General features: G+C 46.5%; 1 protein-coding gene across 5 annotated transcripts in view; it reads left to right on the forward strand.

The window, feature by feature from the left end:
• ACTR1A (ARP1 actin related protein 1 homolog A) overlaps positions 1-12,043 on the forward strand; it is a 33,683-nt gene extending 21,640 nt beyond the window's left edge. For 2 of the 5 annotated variants that reach the window (XM_023511640.1, XM_003787217.3), the window contains 10 exons: positions 105-169; positions 3,524-3,599; positions 4,570-4,695; positions 5,503-5,627; positions 7,213-7,429; positions 8,342-8,434; positions 9,019-9,193; positions 9,284-9,345; positions 10,134-10,174; positions 10,350-12,043. In XM_023511640.1, coding sequence (XP_023367408.1) covers positions 105-169; positions 3,524-3,599; positions 4,570-4,695; positions 5,503-5,627; positions 7,213-7,429; positions 8,342-8,434; positions 9,019-9,193; positions 9,284-9,345; positions 10,134-10,174; positions 10,350-10,452 — 1,083 coding nt within the window. In that variant the 3' untranslated portion in view covers positions 10,453-12,043. The other 3 variants (XM_023511642.1, XM_023511641.1, XM_023511643.1) reach the window with 3 other exon arrangements.
• The last annotated feature ends 307 nt before the right edge of the window (positions 12,044-12,350 follow it).

Here is a 12,350-nt window from a genome sequence, read left to right on the forward strand (position 1 = left end):
AAAAAAAAAAAAAAAAACAACAAATGTAAGGTTTCTCTCTCTCTTCAAAAAAAAACTTCCCTTATGTTTGTGATAGTTCTGACTTCTCTCTCCTCTCTCCTCAGGGATCCGGTGTTATTAAAGCTGGTTTTGCTGGTGATCAGATCCCCAAATACTGCTTTCCAAACTAGTAAGTCATTCTGTAGCTTAGACAGATGTTTGGCTCATCAGCTTTGTTTTATGGCCAGGCCTCCCTCTTTCAGGAAGAGAAATTCTCATTTAGCCAGCCTTGGTACAACAAGCAAGGGCCTGGAGCTGGGTTTGAAGTCAGCAAAGAAAATAGTTGTATACATGGTTCAATTTGAGAGACACAGGCAAGAGGCCTCTTTTGTTAAATTTGATTTTATCTGATGCCAAAAATTTTATCATTGGTCACCAATACTTGGAATGATTGCCTCTTAGGGAGCCTTCTTTTTAAAATTCTATCACAACTCAGCACCTGTTACTCAGTGGTTAGGGTGCCAGCCACATATATCAAAGCAGGCAGGTTCAAACCCAGCCCAGGCCTGCTAAACAACAATGACAACTGCAACAAAAAAAATAGCTGGGCATTGTGGTGGCCGCCTGTAGTCCCAGCTACTTGGGAGGCTGAGGCAAGAGAATGGCTTAATCCCAAGAGTTAGAGGTTGCTGAGAGCTGTGATTCCACAGCACTTTACTGAGGTGACATAGTGAGACTGTCTCAAAAAAATTCTCTTATCACCCAGGCTGGGGTTAACATTACTCCATACCTCCAGGAACAGTGGCTCATGCCTGTAATCCTAGCACTCTGGGAGGCTGAGGCCGGTGGATTCCCTGAGCTCACAGGTTTAAGACCAGCCTGACCCAGAATGAGACCCTGTCTCTAAAAAAAAAAAAAAAAAAAAAAAAAAAAACGGTGACATTGTGGGTGCCTGTAGTCCCAGCTACTTGGGAGGCTGAGGCAAGAGAATCAATCACTTGAGCCCAAGAATTTAAGGTTGCTGTGAGTTATAACACTATGGCACTCTATAGAGGATGACAAAGTGATACTCTGTCTCAAAAAAATAAAAAACAGAAAACAAAACAACATTACACCATACCTACCAGCCTAGTGAGAATGAGTTTCTCAGAACTTTCTTCCTAAGGCAGAAAAACTACAGACAGAAGAGCACAGAGGCCTAGGGAAGAGGTTTCAAGGGGGACAAAAAGAAAGTGGCTGTCAAGTCTATCTTGAGTTGTACTTAGGCAAGGTCCTGGGAAGGAGGCTAAGGGGACCAAAAAAATTTTTTTCCTTTTGTTTTGAGATAGAGTGTCACTGTGTAGCCCTTGGTAGAGTGCCATGTAGAAAAACTACAGACAGAAGAGCACAGAGGCCTAGGGAAGAGGTTTCAAGGGGGACGAAAAGAAAGTGGCTGTCGAGTCTATCTTGAGTTTTACTTAGGCAAGGTCCTGGGAAGGAGGCTAAGGGGACCAAAAAATTTTTTTTCTTTTGTTTTGAGATGCAGTGTCACTGTGTAGCTCTCGGTAGAGTGCTGTGGCATCATAGCTCACAGAATCCTCAAACTCTTGGGCTTAAACTAAGGTGACCAGATTTTAACACTGGTAAAGCGGGACACCACTGATGGGGGAGGGGAGGGCGCGAGGTTCTTAATTAAAAATTTGGTCTATGTGGAGCAACACAAATTTTCATAGAATGCAAAAACAGTATTGTAATATATATATATTTTTAATTTCAACATAAGTACAATTTACAAATATAATATATTAAAAAAATTATGTACAGTATTATTTTATTCTTTGGCATATTTCTCATTTGAGTGAATTTTTTTTAGTAGATTGCTATCGTTTAAAAGGTCATGAAATTTTTCACAAGAATTTGTTAAATTATATTTCACACATAAAATGGCTTTCAAAGTCTCAACACTTAATTGTGAATTTTCTGATGTCCACACTTTATTTACTGTAGAAAAAACGCGTTCAGTCGCAGCATTAGTTCCTGGTAAGGACAGCCCATATCCCACAATTTTTAGTGCATTATTGTATGGAACATGGTTTGTTTCAAAATGATAAAATATTTCTAACCATTTGTTCTCTATTGTGATTTTTGCTGATGCCCAAGATTTGACCTTTCCTTATCAATATGTATTTTTAATAATGATACCTCATAAGTGGTAAGTGTCACTTTCTTTTTTTTTTGAGGCAGAGCCTCAAGCTCTCCCCCTAGGTAGAGTGCCGTGGCATCACAGCTCACAGCAACCTCCAACTCCTAGGCTCAAGCGAGTCTCCTGCCTCTGCCTCCCAAGTAGCTGGGACCACAGGCGCCAGCCATAACGCCTGGCTATTTTTTGGTTGCAGCCATCATTGCTGTTTGGCGGGCCCAGGCTGGACTCAAACCTGCCACCTTAGGTGTTTATGGCTGGTGCCTTAGCCACTTGAGCCACAGGCACCAAGCTGTGTCACTTTCAAGGCCAGTGCTAGACTTTTTGCCACCACTATAAAATATAAATAATAAGAGTACTGTCTGTTTCTAAATTTATGAAATAAATAAATTACTTACCTAAATTATCTGAATAGCTGATTTGTTGACATCACTTGTTTAACTAGTATTAGTACGCAGTGCGATGTATATCATCTGAGAGACAGTTACAAAATGTTTTTGTCATTGCCAATGCCAAAAAATGCCATCGTTCATTAAGTGCAAACAATGGTGGGCGAATTCTAACAACTGATCAACAATGCGAACTTTGATAAGCAGTTCTCAACAATTATTTGTTATTATTAAAGTTTAACATTATAAAATTAACAAAAATAATATAAAACTCATATCCTGGCGAAACAGCCACATGGCAGCCAAAAACCATATACTCCCTTCCCATTCTCCCGCTGTTCCCTAGCTTGTCGTGCATTCTTTCCAAAAATTGGGACTTTTTAAAAATGCCGCGGGACACGGGACAAATTGTTAAAAATCGGGGCTGTCCTGCCAAAAGTGGGATGTCTGGTCACCTTAACTTAAGCGATTCTCTTGCCTCAGCCTCCCTTATAGCTGGGACTACAGGCACCAGCCACAACACCGGCTATTTTTGGTTGCAGTTGTTGTTGTTTAGCAGGCCTGGGCCAGACTCAAACCTGCCTTCCTTGGTGTATGTGGTCAGCGCCCTACTCACTGAGCTATGGGCGCCAAGCCTGGAGACCAAAATTTTTGAGTTAACCATTCATATTTAGAAGTTCTTATTTCCTTATCTCTCTTGGTCTGCACATACATTGGGAAAAAAGAAGAACTAAAAGTACTGAATCCTCTAAAATTTGTTTCAGTAATTTACAAAGTAATACAAATATAATAAACATATGAAATAATAAATAATACACATTAATTGTGGAAATTGTGGAAAATACAGAAAACTATAAAAAAGGACATCAAAATCAACTGTACCCTCACTCCTCAAAGATAATCACAGTGGAATTTGAGTGTTTATATGTGCTGTCATGAAATGAAAATTGATGGTCCTCCTTGCTCTTTTTTCTAGTGTGGGCAGACCCAAGCATGTTCGTGTCATGGCAGGAGCCCTTGAAGGTGACATCTTCATTGGCCCCAAAGCTGAGGTAATTTCCAGGCCTATAGAACAAGCCTCAAATCTGCAAAGGACCTTCACTATTTACCACATGGGAAGTGTCCCAGCAAGTGGACACAGCCATGAGTAAAAAGAGAAATTTTCACTTAAAATTTCCCTTTTGGTTCTCTCATCCCTAGGCCTGTTAGCTGTTTATTTCTCCTAGGAGTAGCCTCTGGTCTTACAGAAGAAATATCTGGAACCCCACTTTGGAAAACACTGAGACCAGTCTAGAAAACGGGGTGGTTCACACCGGTAATCCTCACACTCTGGGAGGCTGAGGCAGGTGGATTGCTTGAGGTCAGGAGTTTGAGACCAGCCTGAGCAAGAGCAAAACCTCATCTCTATAAAAAATAGAAAAATTAGTAGCTGTAGTCCCACCTACTTGGGAGGCTGAGGCAGGAAGATAACTTAAGCCCAGGAATTGGAGGTTGCAGTGAGCTACAGTGATGCAGCTGCACCCTACCCAGGTGACAGTGTAAAATTCTGTCTCAAGGAAAAAAAGTTGCCTGGCATAGTTACTTTTTTGGCAAAAGGAATTCAAATTCAAGGAGATACTGGCTGGTACCCTAGGGATGAGTTAATTAGCACAGTTTGGGCAGAACCCTCAGGCAGCCTCTAGTAGCAGCCCAACAGAAGCATTATTGCCATTTTGGCTTTAAGTGCTGAGACCCAGAAGTGGGAGCCAGAGATTATGTCCTGAAATGAGGTAATGAGGAAAGTTCCTCCTGTCATTTGCTCTAGAAGCACCTAAGGACCCATAGAAATTCAGAAATTTGGGCAGCAAGGGGAGTTTGCTGGAGTCCAGAGACTTAGAGAATGGGTACGCACCCTTAGCCTTGGGTGAGGACGATGGAGTAGAAACTCGGGGAGCTAAGCCTCCTTTCCAAGTGATTCAGTTTGGTCAGCTCAATCCTGGGAGAACAGAGTTCTGGACTTTAAGTCCTGTCTTCTTTCCTCAGGAGCACCGTGGGCTGCTCTCTATCCGCTACCCCATGGAGCATGGCATTGTCAAGGACTGGAATGACATGGAACGCATCTGGCAATATGTCTATTCTAAGGACCAGCTGCAGACTTTCTCAGAGGAGGTGAGGGTCCTGTGTACAGGGCACATGCCCTGCAAAACTGGGCAGAACCCCCGCCCCAGAGATAATAAGGATGATGATGATAACCACCAAGGTTGTTGGAGTCTTACTCTGTGCCAGGCACCAGGCCATGTACTTTTCAGACATTCGAACTTAATCTTCATACCATTCTTATGAGTTATAAGTAGCGTTATCTTATTTTACAAATAAGCAAACAGAAGCTTAAGAAAGCCCCAAGTAGTATTTCCCAGATCATCTTGTGTATAAAGTGGTAGAGCTGGAATTTAAACCCACATATTTCAGAATTCAGAGCCCATTATGCTCATTAACTTCTAAGGAACTCTCAATTCACAAATGCAAAGGATGGTGCAAGCTAGGTGTTTCAATTACCAGGGAAGGTATATTTTTAGTTTTTTTAAAGCATATTCAATATTGAAATTTAATTTTCTATTTTGAGTAAAAAATTTAACTTTTTTTTATCATAATAATTCAGAATTTTATTATGTAATAAAATTTTCTTGACAGTTAAACAGTAGCTAGAGGGGCCTATATATGAACATTGGAGGACAGGAGGGGAATGGGGAGTGGAGGCAAGGGACAGAATGAGACTTTAAAGGGGGCTTGAATTTGGAAAGGTAAGAATCCAACTTGGGCAGGGCTAGGTGACAGGCCCAAGTTGCCTTTTCTTGGAGAGGAGGCTGACAAAGGTCTCTAGGCTCTCAAACCATCAAAGCTGGGGCTTCTCCCCCGGTACTAATGAGGGTGGAGATCTGACCTCACCCTGATTACCTGCTGGGCTTCTTTCACCAGCATCCTGTGCTCTTGACTGAGGCACCTTTAAACCCACGGAAAAACCGGGAACGAGCTGCTGAAGTTTTCTTCGAGACCTTCAACGTGCCAGCTCTTTTCATCTCCATGCAAGCTGTGCTTAGCCTGTGAGTAGCAGTGGGCTAGCTCCATCCCCTTGTGGAGAAAGAAGTCCTTTGGCACCATTGAGGCATACTCTTCTCTGGGGTGGTTCCGAGCAACCTGAGCTCCCCCTGTAACCCCTGCTAGGGAAAGGTTAAGGAATGGTGGGAAAGGGAGTGAGACTTTTGCTGAAACTGAGCATTTAGGCTTCTTACTTGAAACCAAAAGAGATGTGACTGGTGGTGACTATACTCCAGTGTTGGTACTGTCAATGGGTTTGGTGGCCAAGGCTTTCTGTGAGGCCTGCTGAGGAAGCCACATGCTGCTGCTACAGCTCTTCCTGAAGGCCCGGTAATGTGTTCGTGTATTTATTGAACACATAAATAAATTACGTGGTTACTGTACGCCAGTGCTCAGCCAGGCTGGGGCTACAGTCTTGATCCAAGTACCACCACAGTCCCTGTTCTCATGCCCTGCATTTCTGTAATGCTCCAGGGTTAGGTCTGCTGCAGAGATTGTACATTTGTGAAATGAGATTATTTTATCTCCCCATTATAAAAATTGTGAGCCAGAATTTGAAACTTGGGAGATTTCATATCCAAATTTCTGTCTTCTCTGAAAAAATGAGATCTGATGATACTGGGCCTGCATTTCTACAGGGCAAAAATCAGCTAGAGTGGGTGGCGCCTGTGGCTCAAAGAAGTAGGGGCTCCAGTCCCATATGCTGCAGGTAGCAGGGTCAAACCCAGCCCCGGCCAAAAACTGCAAAAAAAAAAAAATCAGCTAGAACTAAATAATGGCTGCCATTTTAGATAGGGTTTGCAAGCCTGTCTTCTTCACCATGCTCCACCCCATTCTCTATTGTGTCTCTTGATGGAGACACTTGGTCCTCTTATCTCACAGAAATAGATATCTGTACCCAAAAGAAAGCAGACCAAGGCTCGGCGCGTGGCTCAAGTGGCTAAGGCACCAGCCACAAACACCTAAGGTGGTGGGTTCGAATCCAGCCCGGGCCTGCCAAACAACAATGATGGCTGCAACCAAAAAATAGCCAGGCATTGTGGCGGGCATGAGACTCGCTTGAGCCTAGGAGTTGGAGGTTGCTGTGAGCTGTGATGCCATCGCACTCTACCCAGGGGGATAGCTTGAGGCTCTGTCTCAAAAAAAAAAAAGAAAAAAGCAGACCGAGAAGGCCATGTGGGGGAAAAACTAGTTTTTTATGGAAGAAAAAAATATTCTTATTTTACTTTACTCATTTACTTTTCCTGCCTGACCCTTGTAAACATTTGAGTGTTTTTCTTCATCTGGAGAGTTGAGCTGCTCCTAAGCTGGGTCTGTGAAGCAATTTAAAACCAGGCCATCTGCTCACAGTGAAAGGCCTGGTCTGTGTGTGGAGGAGGGAGCTTGGAGGAGCTCAGCTCTTTTCATCCAGGTGTTTTAAGGCCTGCTTCAACACTCAGGCTTCCTTAGTATTCATTCAGCACATTTTAAGGCCCCTGGAAAAAGTTAGGCCCAAGCTTTAGTTGGGCCGACATTGAACTCTAAAACAAAGTGGGTTTCTTCCCAGAGTGAGGGCTTAGGGCAAAGTGATGGTTTTCCCTCTTTCTTCAGTTATGCCACAGGTAGGACCACGGGTGTGGTGCTGGATTCTGGGGACGGCGTCACCCATGCTGTGCCCATTTACGAGGGCTTTGCCATGCCCCACTCTATCATGCGCATCGACATTGCTGGCCGGGATGTCTCTCGCTTCCTTCGCCTCTACCTGCGTAAGGAGGGCTATGATTTCCACTCATCCTCCGAGTTTGAGATTGTCAAGGCCATAAAAGAAGTGAGTGCGGCTGGGTGGGCCTAGGGCTGGGATTGGGAATGGGGGAATGGGAGCCAGGACCTCAGTGAGGAGCGAGTGGAGAAAAGTGATTCCAGCTCAGGCCCTGTTCTCCCCAGCCAGACCTCCTGGCAGTTGTGTGACAGATTCGCCCTTCTGAAGTGCTGCCATCATGTGGGGGGAAAGGGAGTTGTATGCAGGTGCTCAGTATGTTTTTTGTATCTTATGTACAAACTACATAGGTTCTTTTACATCCTTAAAAAAGTCGCAATACAGCTCAGCACCCATAGCTCAGCCATTAGGGCGTCAGCCACATAAAGTGGAGGTGGTGGGTTCAAACCCAGCCTAGGCCAGTGTAAGAACAATGACAGCTACAATAAAAAAATAGCTGGACATTGTGGCAGGTGCCTGTAGTCCCAGCTACTTGGGAGGCTGAGGCAAGAGAATCACTTAAGCCCATGAGTTTGAAGTTGCTATGAGCTGTGATGCCACGACACTCTACCGAAGGCCACATAGTGAGTCTCTGTCTCAAAAAAAAAGAAAGAAAGAAAGAAAGAAAAGAAAAGAAAAGGTCGTAATACAATTTTCATTTTAAGTAAATTGTACCATATGAGTGGTATAAGGAGAAAGATCCCTTGGCCAGGACTAAAATGAGTTTGTGGTCTTAGACCCAGGATCCAGAGAGCCAAGTTTCCAAGCTTCCCCACCAGGATGGTGGAGCAGGTGAGAGAGCTCCAATGAAGGCCAACAGAGACCTCCCTGCTCCTGCTTCTGGGCAGCAGCTCCCGTGACCATTAGAGCATTCACTGCAGATGGACAGGTTTCTATATCAGCACTGTCCCATTACTCTGTTGGGACTGTGGCCATGTGTTTGCCAGATGTCCTGCCTGCCTGACAGTTTTGCTTGTCCTATAGAGAGCCTGCTACCTATCCATCAACCCCCAGAAGGATGAGACACTCGAGACAGAGAAGGCTCAGTACTACCTGCCTGATGGCAGCACCATTGAGGTAGGGGGCTGGTGGTCCCTTAGTCCCCTCAGTCTCACAGAGATCTGGGCCTAAACAGGATGCCCCAAGGGCTGGAGCCCAGTGTACCAGTCCCTTTACACCCTCCACCTGAGCAGCAAGAGGGGCCCTGCTTCTGTAGAGGAGGTACCATGTGGAGGGGAGGGGGCTCCAGAGGGATTTTCCCAAGTCAGGATGGGATTGGGAAGGGGGAAGGTTAATGCTGTCCTTAATCTGTTCTAGGCATAGTGGAGGGTGAGTTGCCACTCCCTTGAACTCTCATTGATAGGAAGAAATTTCCAGGAGTGAATGAATCCATGTATTAATGCCAAAGATCTCTTACATGGAAAATGTGAGAGCTAGAATTAAACATAGAAGCTTCCCCTCTCTAATTTCCCAGAAGCCCTATTTGTTCCCCAGAGCCCAATCTTTGTTCCTTGAGGCCCTTGACACATAGAGTCTGTCTTGAACCTGGTCTTCATAGCCACCTGGTTAGTAAGAGATGGCAGAGGGGCCTCTTCCATTCTCACTCCCAAAGGGAATTAGGTCCCAGCCCCAACCTCTTAATCTGGCCCTCTACCCTGCAGATTGGTCCTTCCCGATTCCGGGCCCCTGAGCTGCTATTCAGGCCGGACTTAATCGGTGAGGAGAGCGAGGGCATCCATGAAGTCCTGGTGTTTGCCATTCAGAAGTCTGACATGGATCTGCGGCGCACACTTTTCTCCAACATAGTCCTTTCAGGAGGCTCCACCCTGTTCAAAGGTTGGTTTTTGCTCTTGGGAAACATCCAGATCCTACTGGGCTCAGACACTCAGAGAATTGACTTGAGATTCTCCTTTTCTGCTTGTTCAGGTTTTGGTGACAGGCTACTGAGTGAAGTGAAGAAACTGGCTCCAAAAGACGTGAAGATTAGGGTAGGAGCTGGGTGGGAGCTGGCTGGGTAGCAGTGGGCCTCCAGGGACCTGGAGTGCTACGTGATGTGTCCTCCCTCTGGCTCTACCCAAGCTCTTTGGGCAGCCAGGGTTCTACAGGCAGCACCACATTAGTCCCAGCTTACACATTGACCCTGAGGGTTAAGTCCCAGAGGGAGGTTCCATTATCATTCTCCCTCTTCACTCAAAAGGGAGGTAGTTCTAATACTCAGACATGCCAGGTCCTAGGCTGAGGGCCCCATGTATGGTCTTGACAGGAGATTAGTGAGGTATGGTGGCACATGCCTATAAAAACAGTTACTTGGCAAGCTTACTTGAGGCCAGAAGTTCAAGACCAGACTGGGCAACATAGCAGTTCACTGTCTCTTTAAAAAATATTGACAGAAGATTGACTTTTACTGTTGCTGTGCTCCTTGTCCAGGTGGCTCCCCTGTCACAGAGTCTGGCATCTTAGTGACTGATAAAGGGAGCTGGCTACCTGAGGAGGCATCCTAAATGGAGTGTGGTTCTTGCCATGGAGTCTATTTCCTTCAGGCTCCCAGAGAGCCCCAGCTTGCTTGGGAGCTATAGTTACTTAGGGCTGCTGGAAACCTACTTCCCCAGAAGAGTATCAGGCCACAGTGCCCTCCAGAGAGGCCACAGGGTCTAGCAGAGACAGAGCTTAAGTCTATTCTGTGAAATTTATTCTCTGCTTAGACATTGAGAGAAGCCTGAGAAGGAAAAGGAGGGGAAGGGGAGTCTCAGGTTCTTTTTCCCACCCCACTTTGCAGATATCTGCGCCTCAGGAGAGACTGTATTCCACATGGATTGGGTGAGTAGCTCTTCTGGGAATAAGAAGGGCAGGGAGAGAAGGCATTGATAAGCCTTCTGTGCCCCATCCCTTTAAAGAAAAACCTGATTTGAATTGGCCGCAGGGGTCTGGCTGGCTCCATGAATACCCTCTTCTCTCTTACACTGTTTGTTCCTTTGGATTCCCTCTACTCCAGGGGCTCTATCCTTGCCTCCCTGGACACATTTAAGAAGATGTGGGTCTCCAAGAAGGAATATGAGGAAGACGGTGCCCGATCCATCCACAGGAAAACCTTCTAATGTTGGGACATCATCTTCACCTCTCTCTGAAGTTAACTCCACTTTAAAACTCGCTTTCTTGAGTCGGAGTGTTTGCAAAGAACTGCCTATGTGTGAGTGTGTGTGTGGGTACGAGAGTGTGTGCTCCGTGCGTGTGGCCCAGGGATCCCCGGGCCCAAAAAGGATGATGAACTACCCACAATGGCGATGGCCTGAGGCGTGGGGTTGACCACTAACTGGCCCCTGACAGGGAAGAGTGCCGGCAGAGGCCACACTTCTTCCCCAACTGGGCCTTTGGCTGGCTGTGTGGCCATACGATTACTACCACACAGAGACGATGAGGGAGGTAAGGCAACCCCCTAGGGAGACCTTGCTGCTGCCCATCCAAGCTGGGCTGACCCCAACCCCACTCCCACCCTCAGAGGCCCAGGCCACTTCTGCCTCCCCCTGTTTGTCACTTTGTTCTTGATGCCTCTTGACGCAAGCTGAGGGTTGGGGCTGAGTTCCATCTGGTTTTGTTGCCATTTTGGTTATGGAGGCTAGAAAAACACTCTAGGAGCTGTCCTAGGGCCTCTGGGTTCAGTAGAGAGCAGGAGGTCCTTGCATTCACCTGGGGACCTGGACCACTCTGGTCACTGGTGGAGAGCAGCAGTCATACTACTTCTGATTGACTAGAGAGCTAATGCTCCAAGCCTAGCCAGTCCCTTTCTAGGTTTTGGGAGAATTTAAGGAGTTTGCTGGCTTCGGATCCTGTCACTCGCTTTTCATCCATCCATGTTGCAATGCCATCTTCAGTTTTACTTATTTAAGTGTTTGTTCAGTGAGGGGCTGGGGAGAGGGCACCATCCCTGCCCTGCTTGCTGATGTTTACAGACCTACGTGTAGCCTAGCACCCAGGGCCCCGCCTTCCCTCTGCTGCTGCTGAGCTGACAGTGTCCATAGGCTGCAGGGCCACTTGGGATCACTGGCTACACTCAAAGGCACTCCCACCAGCCTCTCTTCCTCTTCTGCTTGCTGGAATCAACAGGCCACTTGCTGGTTGGATTTTCTGAAACAGGAGGTACAATTACTGTTTGGCAGAGGCCCCTAGCAAAAGAGGGGTGTTGGAGTACCCTTAGGACTGGAAAAAGCTGCAATTAACCAAGTTGCCTTTTGCCTCAAGCTGACCAGGGGATTAGGTTGTAAAGGTGGGACAGCCCCATCTGGGCTGATCTTGTGCCATTCTTGACTTTGGACCTGTTAGGGAGGGAGAGGGCCAGATGCTGATGGGCCCAGGCCTGGCTCCTCATAGTAGTCCAAAAGTCCTTCAGTCCAGATCACACAAAGCTGGGGCCAGCCAGTCTTCACTGTCACCCTTACTTGTGACACCAGTACCCACTCCAATCCCAGATTCCAGGCAGTATTCTCTCTGTGACCAAAGGCCCCGCCACATGTGGGCCACAGCAGCAGGTGTGTTTGAAAGTGATGTGGCGCCCCGGGGACTGCAGCACGCTTAACCAGCTCACCTCCCTTCTCCTAGCCCGAGCCTGTCCCTCGCACAGCCTCGCACAAACCATGTTGCCTGCCTGGTGGGGCCCAGTGTACTGAAATAAAGTCGTTCCGATAGACAGTCCACTAGGCCTCTTTCTGTCTGTGACTGTTGCCAGGTGAGAAGAGGGATACACTGTGGTTCTGCACCTGAAGGGAGACTGGGCTGGGGCAGTCTCTAGAGGGCACCATTGCACCAGCCAGACTTTTACCCAGACTGTTGCCCAAGTTCAGCCTGTTGGATGGACACAGAGAAAATAGTGTTCACACCAAAGCCAAGATTCAAGAACTGAGGATACCACCCTGTGTACATACTCAAGCCAATGGATGAGACTCAACTCTGAATGACAGGAACAGCTCTTGACGTTCCTGAAATTAGAGGTACTTAAACT

This window comes from Otolemur garnettii, unplaced genomic scaffold (assembly GCF_000181295.1).
Source record: "Otolemur garnettii isolate 467f Iridium unplaced genomic scaffold, OtoGar3 scaffold00021, whole genome shotgun sequence".
Lineage (NCBI taxonomy): Eukaryota > Metazoa > Chordata > Mammalia > Primates > Galagidae > Otolemur > Otolemur garnettii.